The 23,360-nt window shown below is 42.0% G+C and overlaps 1 protein-coding gene across 15 annotated transcripts in view; it reads left to right on the forward strand.

Moving 5' to 3' along the window:
• MEGF11 (multiple EGF like domains 11) overlaps positions 1-23,360 on the forward strand; it is a 598,735-nt gene that overhangs the window by 213,507 nt on the left and 361,868 nt on the right. For all 15 annotated transcript variants that reach the window (XM_077263274.1, XM_077263279.1, XM_077263284.1 and 12 more), the window contains exon 5: positions 20,384-20,476. In XM_077263274.1, coding sequence (XP_077119389.1) covers positions 20,384-20,476 — 93 coding nt within the window. The remainder of the gene's footprint in view (positions 1-20,383; positions 20,477-23,360) is intronic.

Genomic DNA, 23,360 nt, shown 5'->3' on the forward strand with positions numbered 1-23,360 from the left:
CAGTCTTGACTGTATATAGTATTTGTTTATCTTCTCTATTCAACAAGGTGATTGCAGAATCTCTCAAGATGTTGAAAAGAATCCACTCTGCTGTTGGCTGTATAGAGATATTAAAGTTATTAAAGACCTTTCCATGCCTAACTTCACACTGTATTACAAATCGGCTCAGTTAGCCCAATTGACTAATGTCTGCGCCGCCAACCGTGCACCAAGATGGGTGGACCTGGAATCGTCCCTCTTACCTCCGTTCTCCTTGTCGGGCCTTATGTGGTCCACACAAAAACTACCAAAAGGTCTACACATTGCAGCACCTTTCACAGCACATTCCCTGATCCTCTGGAGGAAGGAAAGATTTAAATTTGAACTCCAATCTGAGTCCGCCCCACTGACCCCCCTCTTCTGTAACCCCATGTTCCCACCAGGACTTGACCCACGTTCTTTTACATGGTGGAAAGTTAACGGAATTACTACTCTAAAGCACCTATGCTCACCCTTTAATATAATTTTATCCAGACACGAATTCCTCCATAAATACAATCCACCCATTAGCGAAACCTTTCGTATCTATCAAGTTTTCCATTTTGCGGAACAGTTCCTGCAACGGAAAATCCCTTTTCGCGCGACTGGCTTTGAACAGAGATGCATGGATGACCCACTGGGAAGGGGAACTATTTCTCTGCTATACGGATCCCTCAATGCGGCACATGGAGTTGACAAATTACATTACATGACACAGTGGGAGGAAGATCTGGGTATCCAATTGTCTTTGGAAAATTGGAGACGATGCTGTGACACAGTTTCCAGGGGCAGTCATCAAGCCTCCCTGGCAGAGACATCCATTAAGGTCCTACACAGAACATACCAAGTTCCAAGTAGACTTCACGCTATATACCCCAACATTTCAGATAAATGCTTTAGAGGATGTGGCGCAGTGGGAGATATGAAGCATATTTGGTGGGAATGCCCGATAGCCTCGGCTATGTGGCAAGAAATAGGATTAATAATTGGAAAAATGTACGGCGGGACAATACAACCTGACCCGGCCACTTTCCTCTTGGGAGCCAAATACCCGGGGTTTACTAATAAATTTCACAGACTGATAGCCCAGCTGCTTATGGCCGCTAAGCTACATATAGCTACCAGCTGGAGGTCGCCGTTTCTCTCTGTCCAGGCAGTTAGAGATAAAATGAATTCAATCCTTTTATATGAACGTATACATGCGACTAGGGAAGATCTATGGGAGGCCTTCTACCAAATTTGGAAACCGTGGATGGATCTTAACACGAACTTAAATCTTGAACAAACCTTGACTTTATCTATTTGAGACTCTATTGTCCCGTGAGAGATTCTGTAACACTGGGGTTGAGCCGGCGTGGGGTGGGGTGCGGGGAGGTGGGAGGCGGATCTCATAAAACGGAACATAGTACAACCTTGTCTGGTAAATATACTATAGCTTACCATGAAATAAAGTGCAGTATCTCATTTCCCTCCCCACTTTCCCTCTTATGTCTCCCCATGTTCTTGTCTTGTCATATTTGTATTTTTGAATTTGAGTTAATATATGTATGGTTTTGCCACCTTGTTCAGCTTTAAGCTTATTGAACTCCCTTGTAAGGGAAACTGTTGTTCAATTGCTATGTTATTGAAAATAAAAATTATTGAAACTAAAGTTATTAAAGATAATTGGGTAACTGTTTTCCATAATACTTGGATAAAAAAACAATCCCACAAATAATGTAAAATATCTGGCTATGGGTTGTGACATTCGGAGCAAAAGTTGCTCTGTGAAGGATTAATTTTGACCTATCTGTAGTGTATTATAGGATTTATGAAATATCATTAGAACTATGAATTTATAATCTTCAAATTGAAGCATTCTGTTGATTTTATGAATATTTGTGGTATTGATACAGTGGATAACTGAAGACCCCATTTACCTGGACCTGGAGTTGTATCCAACTTGGTCCACTTGGAGATCTTCAAAGTGGTGGCACTGAAAAAGTGGGGAATTAAAGTAGCAAAGAACTTATATCTTTATTTTGCAATGGACCCTTTGCTCTAGGAAATTTTTCAGCCTTGAAAAAACCCTTGAAACATCTTTAATTTAATTATCTTTAGCCGTATAAGTACCAAATGTAAATTCTAGTTTTATTATTCATTTTTATTTCATTTGTTTCATTTTTAATGATGAAAGTTTTTAATGATGAAAGTTTGCAAACTACAAATTTGATACAAGAAAAAGAATATAAAGAAATACAAGAATATTTGCGTATATTGAGGCACATTGGCCGGATGCCAGAGAGAAGAAATGTATAAATATATAAGCAGACATTGGTTCCACCAGTGTGAGCAGCAAGTAATGGTAACGAAAAACCAATGTCAACAGGTTAGGAGTAAAACAGAAATACCTTTTTCAATTTATGTAACATATTATTGTTACATTTTTCAGTGTCTATTTTTCTTCTTGACGTTTCTTCAATCAGCGCTTAGAAAAATTTACATGTGGGCATGAAAACAGGATTACTTAGAAGTACATAAAACATTAGAATTTAATGCCATAAAGAGGTTGACTCTTGATAACAAACCCTTTCTAAACACCCATAAGCAAGATCTGAGAGCCAATAATAACGAGCATCTCACACATTGGAGCTAGACCACCCATGTATTACATCATCGGCCATTCAGTTAAATGGCATGTAATGCTAATTTTGGCTACTGCAGGGGAAGTGTATGGCAAGCTGCAGCTTCTAAAGCCAGGCTCTCGGTAATCAGCAGATCATCTGGTCAGCTTTATTTGAAAAAGTAGTTGTCTTTCCAAGAAAGCCATTTTAATGAGCCAAGCTGCTTGTTGATATCTTCCAGATATTCTGATGTAAGAAAAAAAAAAGAAAAACAAGCAAAAGAGCCGCGAAAGATATATTACAAAGATGATAAATTCGACATTGGCTAAATATAGAGACAATGTTAATGAAAGGTTAAGCTTTATTTTAAATGAAGAAATCCTTCTGGCTGCTGGTTCCCCCAAATTATATTAGAATGCTATACATATAAGCACCTTGACACTTTTGTACTCTTTGGAGTCATGCCATGGTTTGATGAGTTTGGTACATAAATTTCCCTTGAAATATGCCTGGAGAGTCTCTATTTATTGTGCGAGCCGAGGAAGAAAGGAAATCATTTACTTTCTTTCCTATCAGATATACCGGCTCTGAATTATCATCTAGCATTTAAATTGCTCTATACTATATTGAAGCTGTGAAATATTTACAGGGGTTGACAGAGGTTGACTCGCTCGGCAGTGACCGTCAGTCTACATGTGTTTATTGTGATTGTAATTGTATGCACTGGTAATATATTCTGAGCAAATTCCATTACACTTAACCAAGTTCAACAATAAAGAACATTATGCTCATTCCCTCTATAATGTGATCTAAGGATGTCTACATCAAGTGTAGACAACTATTCTCTGCTTCCGGTATAGCTCCATAATTCCATGTCAGTTACTTAGCCGGGCGCTTAGGATGCGGGCACATCTATAATGAGCATTTCCAGTCAGATCTCTTACTTATTCAGATCAAGGGTTTATTGAGCTCAAGAAGTGACAACCACTTTTTTTTAACTCAAAATACTTGTCACAAGCCTTGTCCTGCTTTTGGTAACTTGTGAAGATTTACTTAGCAGGAGTAGGCACAGGAAGAAATGCGTCCCACTAGCCATTAGATACTTGGCAAGATCTGTTATTTCTTTAAACTTAGGCTTTACATCAGCGGTTCTGCTGTTTCTAAAGGTAAGAAAATCACAGTCTCAAGTGCTAATTTTGCTGCTAAAAATACTGCAATCCTGATGGACTGTACTGTATATCTTGTCATTCTATAACTTGTATCCCTCTTTAAAGGGGTTGTCCAGGCTTGGGATGAAAGTCTACAGTCACTCTATGTGACTTCAGACCTCTGATCCTGAAAACGTATGCACACACTGTGACAATTCTCTGGTATTATTGGTGCAATCGGTGGTCATGTGACCTCATGTTTGCGCTTTGCAGACTTACCTTCACATGCCAACTAGACTTGATCATCCTCTCAGTATAAATGTACCTAGAGAGGATGAGCATGTCTAGTCAGAATGTGGCCAGAAGTATGCAAATCGCATACATGCGGTAACGTGATGACCCACTTGACCCTGCAATAATTAAAACTCCTGACAGCATGCGTAGACATTAGCTGCTACGAATGTCATACACAACCAGGTCCACCATCAGGACATTACTGTCCCTACTGGCATATGGGCCCCGGCGAGCAGAGGGGTAACTCAGACGCACGATAAGTTAAAATCTATTGCCCGCAATCTATCCTCCTGCATGGCGACAGTTAACAGCCGCCAGCTAGTCACAGTGTTAACTTTTTTTATTTTTAAGTCTATGGCGCTGTATGAGGGCTTGTTTTTTACACAATGAGCTGCCATTTGTATTGATACCACTTTGGGATACAAGTGCCATTTTGATCTCTTTTTATTGTATTTTTGTAGGGAATTGTGATGACCAAAAAAATAAGTCTGGGTTTTCAATTTTTCTTTTCAATATTTAATGTATGGTATAAATACTTTTATATTTATAAATGAAAAAAAAATTTCGGATACCAAATATGTTTTTTTTATTATTTTGTTTTATGAATGCGGAAAAGTGGTGTAATTTAAATTTTTGTATATATATTTAATAATTTATATTTATGTTGTGTTATTTATTTTTTACTCCCCTTAAGGGACTTTAACTTCTGATCGTTCTATTGCTTATACTATATATTCCAATACTATTAAATCATGAAATAGAATACCGCAGAACTCACCGGTCCTGGGGTCAAAAGTTCCTTTATTCAGATGCAAGTATACATACAAATCTTCACGGCACGGGGGAGCAGGGCAGTGAAAGGAGTGCGCAGGAGGAGACGACGGCCGTTTCGCACTTGACACAGCGCTTCTACGAGTCTAATGGACCCGTAGAAGCGCTGTGTCAAGCGCGAAACAGCCGTCGTCTCCTGTGCACTCCTTTCACTGCCCTGCTCCCCCGTGCCGTGAAGATTTGTATGTATACTTGCATCTGAATAAAGGAACTTTTGACCCCAGGACCGGTGAGTGCTGCGGTATTCTATTTCATGATTTACTACTATTGACTTTGTCTTCCACGCAAGCACCTCTGGTCATGTATTGGATTAACCATTTACTGAAAGTCTTGGTGTAGCGTCTTTTGAGATTCTACAGCTGTGCAGCTCGCTTTTCTCTTTTGTTTCGTTGGACATATTCCAATACTATACTAATATGAAATTGTGGTTCTCTTGTGAAGCTTAGCTTGTAGCTTTACAGGAGGACTAAGATAGCAGCGACGGTGGACACCCACAATCGCATCATGGGGAGGCCGATGGAAGCCAGTGTGCCATTTAAATGCCTCTGTCAGTCATTAACAGCATCATAAATTGTTAACAGCAGCGATCAGATCTGCTCTGGCCACCGCTGTTAGAGACAGATGCCGGCTATGTAACACAGTCGGCATCTGTTGTGTATGAAGCGAGCTTAGCTCCTGAGCCTGCTCCATAGAGCCCTCGGTGACCTTTGGTAAAAAAATATATATGACAGGTTGTTAAAGAGTTAAGTGGTAAAATTCTCTCAGGTTACAGCTGAAACTATGGTATGCTTACAGCATATTAAGGTAATTCATACAATTCCTATTACGGGAATTGTATAAGTTCTCTCCAATGGTGAATGAAGTCAGCCAGAAAGTTATCAATTGAAAGGGAATCTGTGAGAACCTTTTAACCACCCCAAACAATTAATGTGATTGTGTAGCCCTTGAAAAGATTAGGGGGTCCCTCTACCGCCCTTAAGCACTGCTTCCCCACTGAGAAATCTCATTGGGGTGTGATGATGCACTTACAACTTCTCAGCCACACACTGTGTTTCCTACCTAGCAAAGCCAACCCCTGTTTGATTGAGAGCTCGTTTGCTCTGTCAGCCAGAGTAGTGTGCTGATTAGTAGGAAATACAGCGTGAGGCTGAGAACTAGACGGGCATCATCACACCCCAATGTACTTCCAGACCCAATTCCAAAATGCAATCTCTTGCTTCCGAAGCAGTGCTTTAGGGTCATAATAGGATTCACTGGCTAATTTTTAAAGGGTTCCACAGTCATATAAATGGTTTGGGAGGGTTAATCTTTCTGACAGGTTCCCTTTCATACATTAATGGCACAGGGTAATCCATAAATTTACAGTTGATGCAGGTCTCACGAATGGATCCTATATCTCTCTCGAGAACGGGTCCCTTCATGGGAAATGTGGTTGGAATTCTCATACCTACCGCATTGTATGAATAAAGTGGCTCGATGGGTATGTGCACAGGATTTTTGATATTTGGAGAAGGATTTGGGAAGTTCCCACTCAGATTTGGACAGTGGCTGAAGAGTGCCCATCTACAAGAGTACATGTGCTTCTCTATTTGTCTTCAACAGAAGCTGCTTGCTGCTTTGTAGGTCGAATTGGGGATCTTTATCTTGTGGGCCCTGTGCGGCTGCACAGGTTGCACAAATGGTGTGTCTGTCCCCAATTTCTGCTCTAAAAATTCCTCAAAAAACTCTGTGCACATAGCCTAAAGCAGTTTAAGGTCTATTGATCCTAAAGTTTCCTATCAGTTTCCAGTTCACGAGGCTTGTATGGACTGCTTAGCTGGGAATGGTTTCAGTAACGTGTACAGAGCTGATTGCAGACACCGGTTTTAGTCACATTTAATAAATAGCTGCATGGTATTCCTGACCCACTTGTGATGAGCAGACACTAAATGCCAGCAGCAATGTCTGTGTTATGAAGCCCCATGTGTCCTCTACATGGACGTACTTAATGCAGCTATTGATTTGTGGACTCTTGTTCCTTTTACATTTGGGCGCTATCAGATGTTTCAACCTGTTCTTTTAAGTTAGGTCTCTTTTTACTTACATTGAAAGCAGGAAATAAAAATATCTCTTTTTCCCTCATGTCATTCAAAAACAAAAAGTCATGGAGAGTTCAGACAGAAATCAATAGCCGTACTAGCTATGGCTCTATAGCGGCAGCTAGAAGTATCTCTTTTGTTTACTAGGGGGGTTCAGTGTTATTTTAGGAGAAAGCAAAATGGAACATATTTAAAAGAGATTCTCTTTTTTTTCTGCACCATTCGTGCTGATAGTTTGTGATAGAGCCTGTATTGTAATTGAGTGCAGTACAAGTGTCCTCAATAAGATGGCATTTACCAATAGGCACTCCACCAAGGTGAGAGGAGGACAACCAGGGAAGGACAGGGGGAAGGCTGTAGTTGGAAAATATATTTCTCCTTTTAGAGAAGACAAGTCATATACCGTGCCTCAAAAATGTATTCACACCCCATGAACTTTTACATGTGTTTTCACTTTCCACCCATAAACTTTAATGTATTTTATTTGGAAAGAAAATGATACATGGTCTTCTAAACATTTTAAAAATGGAAATCTGAAAATTGTGATGTGCATTTGTATCCAGCCCCCTCTAATCTGATACCCCTAAATATAATCCTGAGTGACCAATTTCCTCCGAAGTCATATAACTAGTAAATTGAGTTCACCTGTTAGTAATTTATTCTTAGTATAACTAAAACTAATCAGTGAAGGCCTCAGAGGATTGTCCAAGAACATTAGGGATCAAACAAAATCACGAAAACCAAGGAACACACCAGACAGGTCAGGGATAAAGTTGTGAAGAATAAAGCAGGGTTAGGTTATAAAAAAAAAATAGCCTAAGCTCTGAACATCTCACAGAGCACTGTTCAATCCATCATCCAAAAATGGAAGTAGTATGGCACAACTAGAAGTCTACCAAGACATGGCCGTCCACATGTAACGTAAAAAAAATGTGGAAAAGTTAAGGAGTATGAATACTTTTTAAGGCACTGTACACTATATTGAGGTCACACTCCATTCTTTTTCATTGCATAGTTTGATAGGTGTAATAAATAGGTGTGTTGGACCTGCTACTGTATCATATATCTCTAATAATTTAGCAATAAGTTTTATTAACATTGTTGCACTTTTTCTACAGCCTCTATGTATCACCATTCATATACTATAAATTATTAAGGCATGACTTGTGTGATTGGTGGAGTCTGTTGCTCCGAACATTCTGTGCAGACAGGCTCCTGAAATGTAAATAGGGTTAAAAAATACAAGTAAATATTGTATAATTCTGCAAAATACAGTATGTGGCAGCCATGGTATTGCACGCAGCATTTATTATTTTGCCATCGAGAACCCACAGCTGGTGTGACATTTAAAAAAAAAAAGAGATCTGTATAAAGTCACACAATGGTTTTTAACAAAAATGTTAAAATAACAGTTGACAGGACTGGATTGTTTTATAGGAGGCACAACATTTTAGATTGTCAGATATATTGATCATTTGCAAAAAATGTTTCATTTTAATGCTTGGCTCTTTTATGTTGGAAATTTGCCTGAAGGACTTTTGAAGAAGGGATTTTTTGGGTACTTTTTATTGTCAGGCAGAGCTGTGATATGGACTTTGAGAACAGACAGAAGAATACCTGCATTCACAGATCTTTACAAATTTATTGCTAGAGGCTATTGCTACTACAGTATATAACATAAAATAACATTATAATATTTTGTTGTTTTAATTTGTATCGTATACACATACTATATTCATAGCTAGCTCACACAGAAGATTGCCGAAGGGAAAGATGTGATCTCCAAGAAACTGTACTGAAACATTAGATAGTGTAAGGCGGTGGTGTTTCCGCCAGTGAATTTAGTGAGACAGTGAAGTAAACGTCTTTCCAAATACTGCACAAATTAGATTGCTCAACTCTGGATCACAGTCGTGAACAGGTAAATAAAGTTCAGTCCGCTGTCACTTGCATCGCTGTAAGGTTCACAGGTGCTATCATGGTTGCCCACATTGCTGGCTCTGGTCTGTATTAGCTTCACACATCCATGCACACGTCCACCGCACCTTCAGCTCTGCTGCATGTGAAACCAAACACAAACACTGACACACCCAAACCTTTACTGCAGGTTTAAATGAAAACCATTGCCATGGGCCACTTGTAAGACCCAGACTGGAGGGAAAGATCCGTCCCACCTCCATTGTCAAGATTTGAACTCAGCAACTCTTGTGCACCAGGCAACAGCTCTTCCCACTGAACTTTTCAGCTTTCTGGACAGTTCCTTGATAAATCAGATACTAGTACCTGTGTTGTTCTTGATGTCTGCACCCTAAGTTCCTGATTGGCTCACCCTGTGATCTCGTGATCGAGCACCTTACTTAAACCTGGCACTGTACTTCCTTCATTGTGAGATTATTGAGCTTCCAGCCTTTAGCCTAGCTACTTCCCACCTGCTGCTTATTCTCAAGATCCTACTGCTGCTCCGTGTAATGACCCTTGGCTATATCCTGACTACGTTACCTACTTATCCTCCCAACTATACTGCTGCTCCGTGTACCGACCTCTGGCTATATCCTGACTATGATTCCTGTTTATCCTCCCAACTATACTGCTGCTCCGTGTACCGACCTCTGGCTATATCCTGACTATGATTCCTGTTTATCCTCCCAACTATACTGCTGCTCCGTGTACCGACCTCTGGCTATATCCTGACTATGATTCCTGCTTATCCTCCCAACTATACTGCTGCTCCGTGTACCGACCTCTGGCTATATCCTGACTATGATTCCTGCTTATCCTTCCAACTAAAAATCACAGAAAAAGCTGGCACACTCTATTATTAGATACTGATGCAAGAACAATGGGGGTGCGAACACAAGTGGCTGGAACAATATCAGAACAACCAGAAAAAGAGGCCACTAAGGGATATTCGCACACCACCAATAATGCGTATCAAAAGGAATAACTTTATTGGAAGCACAATTTTAAAAACAGTTAAAAACAATACAAACGACACCTGCCCCCCCCCAGACCTGTACAACACTGTGTATACTGCATACATGGCACAAAGAAACTGTAACAGATACTACACAAAATGTTATTTATGTATAGCTGTTGGGACACACTGCAAAGGATGAAAGTGCAATACTTGACATGGGCGCAACCACATGTAGAGGACATCAAGACTCAATATAGATAAGTGAATGGTCCCCCATACCCCTATCTGATGCACAGATATAAACCCAAAAATAGGCGCACCATTGGAAGTCAGGGTATGATGAAAAAGATGAAGCCCATGTCACCTCCTAATAAAGGTAAAAACCAAAAGAATCCCATGAGGAAAAATTCCCCAGATAGAGCAGTGTGCAACCCAGTCACCCTATAATCACCTGAAGTAGGGAGGGTGACGCAGCAACCAAGGGTGTGACAGGCCCGTGAGGCAGATGAGCCCAACGCGTATCGCGGTAGCAAAGACCGCTTCGTCAGGGGAAGTGCTTACCTCCATTAGTACCCTCCTTATATAGGACCTGCAGTAATTAGGCCCTCATTCCTCCTGGTATCTGTTTTGAACTGTGATTTCTGTTATGCTGTAATGTCTATTGTCTGTACAAGTCCCCTCTATAAGTTGTAAAGCGCTGCGGAATATGTTGGCGCTATATAAATAAAAATTATTATTATTATCTATATTGAGTCTTGATGTCCTCTACATGTGGTTGCGCCCATGTCAAGTATTGCACTTTCATCCTTTGCAGTGTGTCCCAACAGCTGTACATAAATAACATTTTGTGTAGTATCTGTTACAGTTTCTTTGTGCCATGTATGCAGTATACACAGTGTTGTACAGGTCTGGGGGGGGGCAGGTGTCGTTTGTATTGTTTTTAACTGTTTTTAAAATTGTGCTTCCAATAAAGTTATTCCTATTGATACGCATTATTGGTGGTGTGCGAATATCCCTTAGTGACCTCTTTTTCTGGTTATCCTTCCAACTACACTGCTGCTCCGTGTACCGACCTCTGGCTATATCCTGACGACGCTACCTACCAGTGCTGCCCCTAGTGGTTCACTACTACAACTCAGGTCAGCCCTTAACAACCATCCTACAGATCTCTCCAAAAATAAAAGCCCTAAAAAACAAGACACAGAATAGGCCATACAAATGGGGATCACCACAACGCAAAGATTTGACCAAAAAAATACAGCTTTATTACAATGTAACACAGGACATTAACATTTAAAAACATTTAAAACATTAAATACACAGAGCCCATAATAAGGCAAGCACCTGTGCTAGACTCATGGGGAAGGTAATTAAATATTTTAGGCTTCTATATGGACAGCATATTCATGATGTGCAAAAAATAACAAAATCCAATATACATATGACCCTTGCAAATATGACCATAAGTACATGTAGATATAGGTACTAGTAAAAAGAACAGATGTACACTGAATATGTCCAACAGACTCTGTAGACAGATGACCTCGTAACCTTAAATACAATGACCAGGTCCCTAACAATACAGTAGGGCAGTATAGATTTGGGACAACCGTATCGAGTCATAAGATTATAGTGCTAAGATGCACAAGAGGAAAAAATATAATCTATGCACCCACATTTGTTGACTGCAAACGGTGCACAGAACAAGACATAAAGTATTCCCCCAACGCCCAAATATGCAAATATATAATGAAAAGAGTCACATTATTAACACATGTCCGTATGTTTAGACCAGACCCATGCACCTATTACACCAGCCTATACCATACCCCAGGAATGTTAGGTATAATAACCTGATTCTAGCAAAGTCAGGCCCAAAGGAAGCGGATGCCCAACGCGTGTCGCCACGCGGCGGTGGCTTCGTCAGGGGACCTATTGATGGTCGAAACGTTGCTTCTTTATGGCTGAATAAATCCTTTTTTATATTACTACACCTGGATGGAGCGCTGTTCATCTATATATTCAACTGCTTGGTCAAATAACGTGACTCAATCCACACTTACTAATATTTTACATGATAACCACAGCCACGGCTGTGATCACAACACACTCCAGCGGTTTAGTATGCTGCTAAGCACTTTCTGGGGGACACATCACAGCCCTCGCATAAGATTCCCATCACTGTCTCACAATAGATAGATAGGTTACCATAGATTAGATAGATACGAAGATAGATAATAAAATGAATGGAAGATAGATAGGTAGATGGAATGAAAGCTAGATCTCTTAATGCATCTCTCCTATAGATACCTAATAACTGCATCAAAACTATTATATTTAAAGCCTGATACTGTTGCATTGATATGCAAGTAGAAATTATGAGGTATTTCATATATTTGACAGCAGAAATTAGGTGGAAGAGTGGATTGACGCTCAGGTAGCACGTGGATAAACAAAAACTGTACTATGGTGCTGATTCATTAACCCCTTAGTAGCCTGGACAAATTTTTCAAATTTGACATGTATATACGTGGCAAAATAACTGTGGAACGCTTCTACATATACCGGTGATTTTGAGACTGTTTTCTCACGACACACTGTGCAATATGTTAATGGTAAAGTTAGGTCGATCTGTTTTGCATTTATTTATGAAAGACATTTAACTAAAAATTCAAAAATGAGCAATTTTCAAATGATTATCCCTTTAATCCGGATAGTCATATCCTTTGGGGGGCCTATAAATTGGAAAACCCCCAAAAGTTATATCATTTTATTAACAGCGCCCCTTGACATATTCAAAACTTCTGTAAGGTAGCTTATTGACCCTTCAGGTATTTTTCAATAATTGTTACAAAGTGATACTACAGTAATGAAAATTTTTGTTTTTGCCACCTAAATGTTGCTAACATCTGAACAGGCAGCTATAGTTGACACCTTTGGCACTCAAAATGATACTTCTGTAGAATTTTCATTTGATTTAAGGAATCTTTATTCATAGCTGACATATGAAATGGACAAAACAAAACTTCCAACGTTTTGGCTCTCTGGCCTTTATCAAGGATGTCTGTCCCAAGATGATTCGGCATTTGCGGTTGCATCTAGTTGTCTGGAGCTGGGTAGAGTGTCAAGACTTTGCCTCTTTCTTCAAACAGAAGATTGAAAGCTTTGGCCTACAACCCCTTCCCCCTAACTACTCAACCCTCGTCCTCCAAAACCAAATTCTCCACCATTGCAGAAGATCAACTTTCCACTCTACTCACAAGATCACTTCTCACCACCTGTGCACTTGACCTGATCCCATCCCACCTCTTCCCAAACCTCACCACAGTCTTCATCCCAACCCTAATACATCTCTTCAACCTATCACTAACAACTGGTGTTTTCCCCTCATGCTTGAAACATGCCTCAATCACACCCATCCTCAATAAGCCCTCTCTTGACCCATCCTCTGTATCCAGCTATCGCCCCATATCACTCCTACCCTATGACTCAAAACTACTGGAACAAGATGTCCATTTTGAACTGTCCTCCCACCTCTCCTCCTGCTCCCTCTTCGACCTCTAACAATCTGACTTCCGACCACCTCACTCCACTGAAACTGCCCTGACTAAAATCACGAATGACCTACTAACTGCCAAAGCCAAGCGACACTTCTCTGTCCTCCTAAAACTTATTATGGACAAAACAGAATTCATCTTTCCCCCAGCTCACTCGAGAAAGAGAAATTCTCTTAAGAAAGACAAAATATCAGTTATATATTCTTAAATATTCAGGTTTTAGGTTTATTAACCTTTTTTATTGACCGACAGCAATGTAGTTGTTCAATAATAAAATTAAGAATCAAAAATACAAATTGCACATTAATTATGCATACAGTGTAGAACTAACATTTCCAGCTGAAGTGTGTCACCACCATCATCATGCGAGAGGTGTTTCTCTGCAGCATCTTCCTAATGGCTGGAGCACATTACGTAATCGTTATGTACTACACTACATTGGGGCAGGTGCCTACTCCTCTGTGCGTTGTTCATCATCCTCTTACGTAATATATGATGATAACAGGATGTATATATGACTGGCGATGGCTCTGACATATTGGTTGAAGCTAGATTTTCTTTGATGTGTTGGAAGTACTTTGTATAGTAAGTGCACTTTAACAGAAAGAATTGTGGAAATATCTTCTAGAAGACTACCTGACTAATTCAGCCTGGGAATCCTACAGAATATTTTAGCCATAACAGATTCCTATTCATTGATTCTTTTCCCTTTCTTTCTCCAGTTCCTTAACATCTCTGTACATCTTTTTAATACTTTATCGTTTATTCTACTTGTTCGTTCAGAATTTCTTATACAGTTGTGTCTCTGGATACACTACCGTAAAAGCTATATTTTTTAGAGTAAGTGAAAAATGTACTTTCCGTGTCTACCTGTTTTCTGCCAGGTTGATTACTTCCTTGAAATAAATGTGCAGCGCCCCAGAGTCCTGGTCGTTGCAGTACTGTCGCTCTTCCACCAGGGGGAGTGATGGTACGTCTGATGGTACTAAAGGAGTTCACCTGACCAGGTATCACAGTCACACACTACACTTCACACTCCGGCCACCAGGGGGAGCAAAAGGTTCTATCTATTAGGCAACTCCTCACACTCGGGTAAAACTGGGGGTTGGATAGGAAGTTAGTCAGAATGCTACTGGGTTTGACCCAGGGAAGACCTGTCAGGCAGACAGGGGGAGACGGAGGAACATCTGAGCTGCAGACAGAGGTCCCTGTCAGGGGTGGGATCCTGACAGAGACATAGCAAGAGATAGAACGTTAAAGAGCTGCGCCTGCACCTCATTGCGGCAGCATCCTAAGAAAGGACAAGAAGCGAAGTATATTGTGGAGAAATGAGAAACGAGATCAAAGCACAAGGAGATAATACCGGGAGGAGTTCTGCCTTAAGATCGGCAACGTCCTTCTGAGGCGCGCAGCCGGTGGCCGGAACACCGAGGGAGTAATAGGCTCTACGCATTACTTCAAACAATGGCAGGACAGTTAATTCCAAGTTGGCTGCCCAACCTTTAACCTAATGAAGACAATGGAGGCAAATTGTGGGAAAGGGGCGTCTCTAGGGTCCCTATAAAATAGCTCCAGGCCTACCCCGTCATACGGGTCGTCCTATCCATACCATCTGGGGGACGGGGAGAGAGAAATAGAAACATACACGACAGTTGTGAGGACTATCCCGTGGTGCTCAGCAGGGAGGTACTACAACACACAGGCGCTAGTAGGTAGGCACTGATTTCCACCTGCAAAGGGAACTCTGGATGTGCCTTCGGACCGGCCGGTCTCAGCCAGCCCTGTTAGCAGTGCTCTGGATTGTGGACGCTGAAGTCTACAGTAAAAAGGTAAAGAGACTGCAACCTTGTGTCCTCATTATTTACTACAACGTCCACCATCACCACTACATATCTGGGAAGCCCTGGGGACATTCTTCACCTATGGGAAGGTATACCATCTAGCTGCCATTCCATCACCCCAGCGGACCCTTAGCAGCGTCGGTCATCCTGACCGAACACCACAGGTGGCGTCACGAACACTTGACAAACTATAACCTTTAATTGGGCGCCCCTTAGCAGGGCCACGGACCGGGTCAGGCCACCGTGACATCCCCAGAACCAAGACAGAGGGACCCGATACCGAGTACCCCACTGCCCTGCGCCTGGGGGCGATCCAACTTGTTTTAGCTATTCTTACATGATCAGGTCTTATGGTCACTTTGACATTTAAAAAGACTTTAAAGTGAACCTGTCACCCCCTCCAGGCGTTTTTAACTAAACGAGCCAGCTTGTGCAGCACTAATACTGCATTCTGTCAAGGTGGCTCTTTTAGTTGGGGTCCCTTCCAACGCTGCAATATTCGTTTTTTTAATTTGCCCTCCATACCTGTAGTCTGTGCGGGGGGCTTGTTTTTTTACCCCCGGACACAAACCCCTCCCAGCCATCACTCGGCCCCTCCGTGCTCCGGGCGCCGCCTCCTGTGCCTTCATTAACGTCCCCATAATCAACCATTATGCAGCATTATATGGGGCACATTTTCTATGCAGCATCTTATGGGGCCATAATCAACCTTTGTGCAGCATTATATGGGGCTTGTGGACGAGAGAATCTCAATGCTGCAAAGCCTGCCCCCATCGGGATGTCACCACCCTCCCGATGCGATAGCATCAGGCCTCCATCTAGTACATTATAATCTAAGTGGGTGCCCACCAAAAGCAGGGTGCTGCTGGCAGAGATAGTTGGTCCTTGAAACCCAGAAGGCACCGCAGAAAAGTGAGATTCTGTCAGAATCTGTCAGAGGAGCGGAAGTGCCATAGCAGCTCCGCTCTCCCATTGATTTCAGTGGCAGTGAATCTGGCGCCTGCCCTGTCCACTTATGACTACCAAGAGTAAGAGTGAACAGATCCTATGTAGTTATGTATCATACACATATACTGCAGGTGCAGGCAGGCATAGGATGGAAGAAAATGCAGAGTGGATTCGATTAAGGGTCTCTAGGCCCAGACACACCACACTGAGAGTGGAATAAGTGTCTCTAGGCCCAGACACACCACACTGAGAGTGGAATAAGGGTCTCTAGGCCCAGACACACCACACTGAGAGTGGAATAAGTGTCTCTAGGCCCAGACACACCACACAGAGTGGAATAAGGGTCTCTAGGCCCAGACACACCACAATGAGAGTAGAATTATTGTTAGCACAGTGCAATGATAACTCCTAAGAACAGAACCCGTACTCTGGGACTAGGGATGAGTGAACCGAACCTGTAGAACATGGAGAAGTAAACTGGGCCCAGAGACCTTTGTTGAAATCCATTCTGCATTTTCTTTGCTGCCTGTGTTGTGCTGTATTGTATTTTAATGGAGCCCATGGAAGTCAAGGACAATCACCCGGCGGCTCATTATTTCCAGGTGTGCAATAAACTGAAGTTATTGTTCTTAATAAACTGTTCTTAATAAACTTGTGGGTAGTTTTCTGTGTGGCAAATTTCGCTGACATTCTTCTGTGCTGCAGAGTATCTCACCTTAAACTCTGTATTATCCTTCTGCCCTGCAGACCTCTAACGTACAGTATACATGCATACTATCCCCCTACCCTGCAGAGCATTTAGCCTATAATTCTCTGCTATTCTCTGTCCTGCAGAACATCTCGCCTATAATTCTATTATTATTCTGCCCTGCAGAGCATCTCACCTATACCTGTACACTATCCCCCTGTCCTGCAGAGCATTTAACCTATAATTCTATACTATTCTTTGTCCCGCAGAGCATCTCACCTATAATTCTATATTCCCCTGCCCTGCAGAGCATCTCACCTATACCTGTACACTATCCCCTTGTCCGGCAGAGCATTTAACCTATAATTCTATACTATTCTCTGTCCTGCAGAGCATCTCACCTATAATTCTAAATTATTCTCCTGCTCTGCAGAGCATCTCACCTATACCTGTATACTATCCCCCTGTCCTGCAGAGCATTTAACCTATAATGCTATACTATTCTCTGTCCTGCAGAGCATCTCACCTATAATTCTATATTATTCTCCTGCCCTGCAGAGCATCTCACGTATACCTGCATACTATCCCCCTGTCTTGCAGAGCATTTAAAATCTATAGATCTATGCTGTTCTCTGTAATGCAGAACATCTCACCTATAACTCCCTACTGTTTTCCTGTTGGCATTCATGTCTGTGGGCAATTTTCTGTGGGTATATTTCACATATCATGCGAACATACTCACCTTTCACCTCAAATATCATAGATCTGAAACTTTGTGATGCTGCAATTGGCAATTTTCCGTGTTGGCAATTTTCCATGTGGGCAATTTTCCGTGTGGGCAATTTTCCATGTGGGCAATTTTCCATGTGGGTAATTTTCCATGTGGGTAATTTCCGTGTGGGCAATTTTCCGTGTGGGCAATTTTCCATGTGGACAATTTTCCGTGTGGGCAATTTTCCATGTGGACAATTTTCCATGTGGGTAATTTTCCATGTGGGCAATTTTCCTTGTGGGCAATTTTCTATGAGGACAATTTTCCATGTGGGCAATGTTCCATGTGGGTAATTTTCCGTGTGGGCAGTTTTCCGTGTGTGCAATTTTTCATGTGGACAGTTTTCCGTGTGGGCAATTTTCAATGTGGGCAATTTTCCGTGTGGACAGTTTTCCGTGTGGGCAATTTTCAATGTGGGCAATTTTCCATGTGGACAATTTTTCATGTGGACATTTTTATGGTCACCGTATAAAGCAAGTCTTCCTGTGGTGACTGTTGACCTAAATGGGTTTCCCAAAAATTAGTGATATGCCATCATTTCTTGTAGTTCACGCTGAAATTACAACACCGCAACGACTTTAACCCCTTTGTTCAGGTAATAGTAAGTGGTTCCAGAGGTCTTAGCGATATGCCAACATTATTAAATGGGAGTACACCTCAAAGTATCAAATCATTGCATTTACAACAGTTTTATAATAAATACCTGTTGTACCTAATATGAGCTGGATAGATTTACATAAGGCTTTGCAACAATGGATCTCGCAAGTTGGGATCCTATCCCATCCTTAAAGTGAATGTGTTGTCTGAAAATAACCAATTGTTTAAGTCAGGTTTTATTGTTAAACGTATTGTCTAAACATGTTTTATGTTTTATTTTTTCAGGTTTCCATATCATTATCTATATTAAAAAATACATGCAATTTTCAAACTGGCCACTTGACCTAGTTTTAGACTCAAGCTTCTTGTTGCTTACTGCAGCCACATTGACATAAGCATCAATATATTGGCTCTGATACTATTGATTTGTATACAAGTATTTTCCAAGCATGTTCTGTTCTTGGCAAAGGTCATTGTGAAGAAAAAGAGAGGTTAGCTGTGACCATTACTTATTTTTAAAGTAAAATTTTGGTTCCCAAACTGCGGACTGCATGAATCTCATCCTGGCTGCATGATTGCAGCCATGTTTATTATTCTCTGAAATGGTCTAGTGTTTAAGATGAAATAGACTTTGAAAATCCATTGCCATTGTTTTCCTTTCTCCTTGCACAGCTCCAGGTGGTCTTTCACTAAGTATACACAAGGGAGAGACCTGTCAATCACCTGCAGGTGATGCTGGAAAGAGGTGGCCAGGGGCGGAGTTTATCTACTCTGATCTCCAGCTATGGTCTCAGGTTAGGGTCCCCAGCCAGATCTTTAGGCCATGTTCACACTTTGCAGTTTTTACCGCGGAACCGCCGCGATTTTGATGCTGCGGGTCCGCAGCAGTTTGCATAGCATTTCCATTTACATGTAAACCCTATGGAAACCGCAATCCGCTGTGCACATGCTGCGGGAAAAACCGCGCAGAAACGCAGCGGTTTAAAACCCGCAGCATGTCACTTCTTTGTGCAGAATCGCTGCGATTCTGCAACCATAGGAATGCATTGAACCGCTTACTTCCCGCACGGGGCTATGCCCACGTTGCGGGAAGTAAGCGGATAATGTGCGGGTGGTACCCGTGGTGGAGGAGAGGAGACTCTCCTCCAGGCCCTGGGAACCATATTTGGGGTAAAAAAATAGAATAAAAATAAAAAATCATGTTATACTCACCTCTCAGCGCTGCACGCGGCCGGCCGGTCAGAGTTGCTGTGCGAACAGGACCTGTGGTGACGTCGCGGTCACATGACCGTGATGTCACGAAGGTCCTTCTCGCTCAGCATCTTTGGAACCGGACCGCCGGGTGCAGCGCCGAGGAGATCCGAACATCAGAGGGTGAGTATAACCAATTTTTATTATTTTTAACATTACTATTGATGCTGCATATTGCTGCATATGCAGCATCAATAGTATAGGTGGAAACCCGCAGCGGAAACCGCAGAACAAACCGCGATAAATCTGCAGGGATAACTGCAGCGGTTTTGCCCTGCAGATTTATCAAATCCGCTGCGGGAGAACCCGCAGAGGACGCCGCAAAGTGTGAACGTGGCCTTACAGTACGGCATATGGTCTCTGAAATGCCAGCCACAATAGTGCAGCCGGGCTGTGATTCATGCTGCCTGCAGATCGGTCAGCATGAAGCGCCTGACATGTTACCTTCTATGTTAGATCCGATGTTATCTTCTGTGTATATAGGGGTCATCTCTACATAACAGGAAATATGAGTCTATTGTTAGAATTAGTTGCCAGTGTGAATATTGCAAGATTTTATTTATATAGATGGAAAATATTATCAAAAATAAAAAAATAGATAAAAACCTGATTTAAAAAAATAGACCGTAATTGATTTTGTGATGACAAACTACGGTACTTTTCTTTCTTATATATGGACCATACTCAAAATTGTAATATGGCCACGTGATTGTGCCCTAAAAAAATAGGAACAGAGTAATTGTTCTTCATAAACTGTAAATAGCTGTTCCTATCTTTATTCCATCCGTTTTTGTATGTGCTTTAAGTCAATTTTCTAACTTTTTTTCCTTATCTTTACAGCCCTCTGTACGGAGGAATGTGTCCATGGGAGGTGCGTGTCACCAGATACTTGTCACTGTGAACCAGGATGGGGAGGTGCAGACTGCTCTAGTGGTGAGTTCTCAATGATACATACTACAGCCTCTATAAAATCTAAATAAAAATTACAGATGGTCAATAAACTCTAAGTAAATGTTTATTCGTGGTAGAAAACGTTAACATGTAAGCGACACCTTCTGCGAGGGATACAGTGTCGCAGATTTCACTGTGGAGCTCGGGCTACGTGCACATAGCGATGGCGCCTACTATCGTGTGTAGTTCATGAGTTATATAGACCTAACAATGGCCACATTGAATGTAGTGTATGAACACTATATGTAATTAGCCTGTCTGCAGATTTTGCCATGGATTTATCTCTCTGCTGCAAAATCCAGAGCAAATCTGACACATGGAGGAAACACACACACGTAGTTGTGAGGCGTAGCCTCAGATGTAGTCTTTGCTGCAATTGAGTTAAAGGCAAAAGTGGATCCAGCGGGATGGAGAAGTTAAAATTCTTTTATATTTCTTTTAGTCCACTTCTGGTTTTGGCTCAAGAACTTCACAAAAGGTGTACTAAAATTTGGCAATGAAAAGGTTTTTGATGTTTCAGCCTCACAGCGTAACTTATTGTGCAATTCCAATTCCAAAAATGTTGAGATGCTTTGTAAACTGTGAAGGAAACAAGAATGCAATGATGTGGAAGTCTCTTATATCCATGTTTTATTCACGACAGAATGTATAACACAGATCAGCAGGAGAAAGTTAGAAATTTTTTGAAAAAATTAACTGGCAGCAACACATCTCAAAAAATTTGGGAAAGGGTTAACAAATCGCTGGAAAAGTAAATGTTGTTAATGAAGAGCAGCTGGAGAGTTAATTTTCAACAAAATCACATGACACTAGGTATTCATGATGCCTGTGAGTTTCGCTTAAATTGACCAATAACCTTAGTCACTAGTATCTAATTGCTACCCACACTGTCGTGGCCCCTGCCCCAATAATTACACATAAAACATTCGTTTGGATAAATTTGGCCACAGCAGCCATTTTTTATTAACATTTAAACATAACAGTTTGTTAACATTTAAACCCCAGGGAAGGCGGTCCTCGAAGCCCCAAGAGCCAACCAACTCGTATCCAATCTCCCCAATTTTTGGCCTCCAGGTCGTGTCCCTGCCCCCAGCCGCTATGAACCAGCTCAGAGACGCTTAAAGACTCGCCCGGCCAATATCCGCCAAAATCCCACGTCCCCAGTCTTCTCGACTGTATAACCACCAATTCTCTAAGCCACACCAGGGGGAGTCCAGGATCTCACACATCCCCCCCCCTCCAAGCCGCCATTTCTTAGCACCACCAACTTCGAGGACCTCTTTCCCCCCCCCCCCGCCACCAACACCAATGTCCTGACACCTCAGACATTTGTGTCCCGCCACACCAATAGCCCTTTCTCAATACCCTCCTGCACCGCAAGACACCATAAGTCTAAACCGATAGCATTCAAGTGCACTCCATCTTTTCTCCAATATTCGCCCGTCCCTGACTCCAGATCCCAATGGCGGATCACAAGAGCCCCATTCCGTACCATGAAACGTGAAATTGCCCTGTTAACCTTTATTCTGGCCCTGTTAATACCCTGCACTGACCGTGCTCCGAACCAAACTTTCCTAGGAACAATATCCGACCAGATTATTAATAAACGCGGGAACATGGCCCACAATCTTAAAACATCAAATTTGATGTCGTTGATCAGCTCTCTACAAGGGCGCTTACCAAGATCGTTGCCCCCCAAATGAATCACCAATAAATCCGGCACCCGGTCCAAACGCCCAAACTTATGAAATTCCGGCAAGAGCTGCTTCCAGTACATTCCCCGTTTTCCAATCCAACGTATGGTCGCTGATGACTTCTTCACACCGAGCTGTCTCCCTTGAGGGCGAACATCTGCTCGCACCGCTGCCCAAAATACAAACGAGTGGCCCATAATCCATGCCAGTAAAGGCCTTTCTCCTGCAAAGAAAAAAAACAACAAACCAAAACATAGTAATCGTAAAGCACGACCCTAATAAATCCTCACCCATCTCCGAAAATACCCCCTTTAGACCAAGGACGGACGAATATAAGACTTAAACCTCATGGATTCCCAACGGCCGATCCTCCGCACCACGTCCTCCCCTAAACCTCTTCTTGCCGCCTCCGTAGCTGCCCCTATCCTAAATGAGTGACCCGAAAATTTCTCTGCCGAAATACCTCCTTGCGTCAAACAGCGCTTAAATATAGTGACAAACTTATACCGAGATAAAAACGATCCATCTTCGTGCAACAACAATGGCTCATCAACCCAAACCTTCCCCTCTGAAAATTCCCGAAAACATAATACCGGGCACAATGGGGAACCCGGTACTTCAAATAGCTCAATCTTACACCCTTTTCCAGCCAAATCAGTTTTTGATTGACGCAGCCAAATAACCAGTTTATCCCCGTGTAAAACTACATCCCGGCCCCGCAGCCACCCTTTTTTATTCTTAGCTGGGCTGACCAACTCACCCAAACGAAACGCCCCAAAGAATGCCAAAGCAAATGCCACCTTAAACAAAACCACCTCCGGCTGATTAGCGCATACCCTTGGTAATTGTTCGCCCAATTGCAATAAAATCTCGTAAGACACCGGGCGTCGACCATCTAAGGTTTTCCAGCCCTTACGCCAACCCTTCATCACCTGGAGGACCATAAATGATTTTGTGACGTCATGAAGCCCCCTGAATCTGAAACCAAATGCTAAACCAGCCAAAAATTGATTAACTTTTGATACTGACCAACCGAAATCCCATTTTTGACCTAAAAGCAAAAGCAATTTCTCGTCGTCATGCATATCTGATCCCAGCGACAAGCCCCAATCCACCCAAGTATCCCAGGCCTTAACATAGTGCAACCAGGTTCCTGGCGCCAACGACCTAGA

This window comes from Ranitomeya variabilis, chromosome 5 (genome assembly GCF_051348905.1).
Source record: "Ranitomeya variabilis isolate aRanVar5 chromosome 5, aRanVar5.hap1, whole genome shotgun sequence".
Lineage (NCBI taxonomy): Eukaryota > Metazoa > Chordata > Amphibia > Anura > Dendrobatidae > Ranitomeya > Ranitomeya variabilis.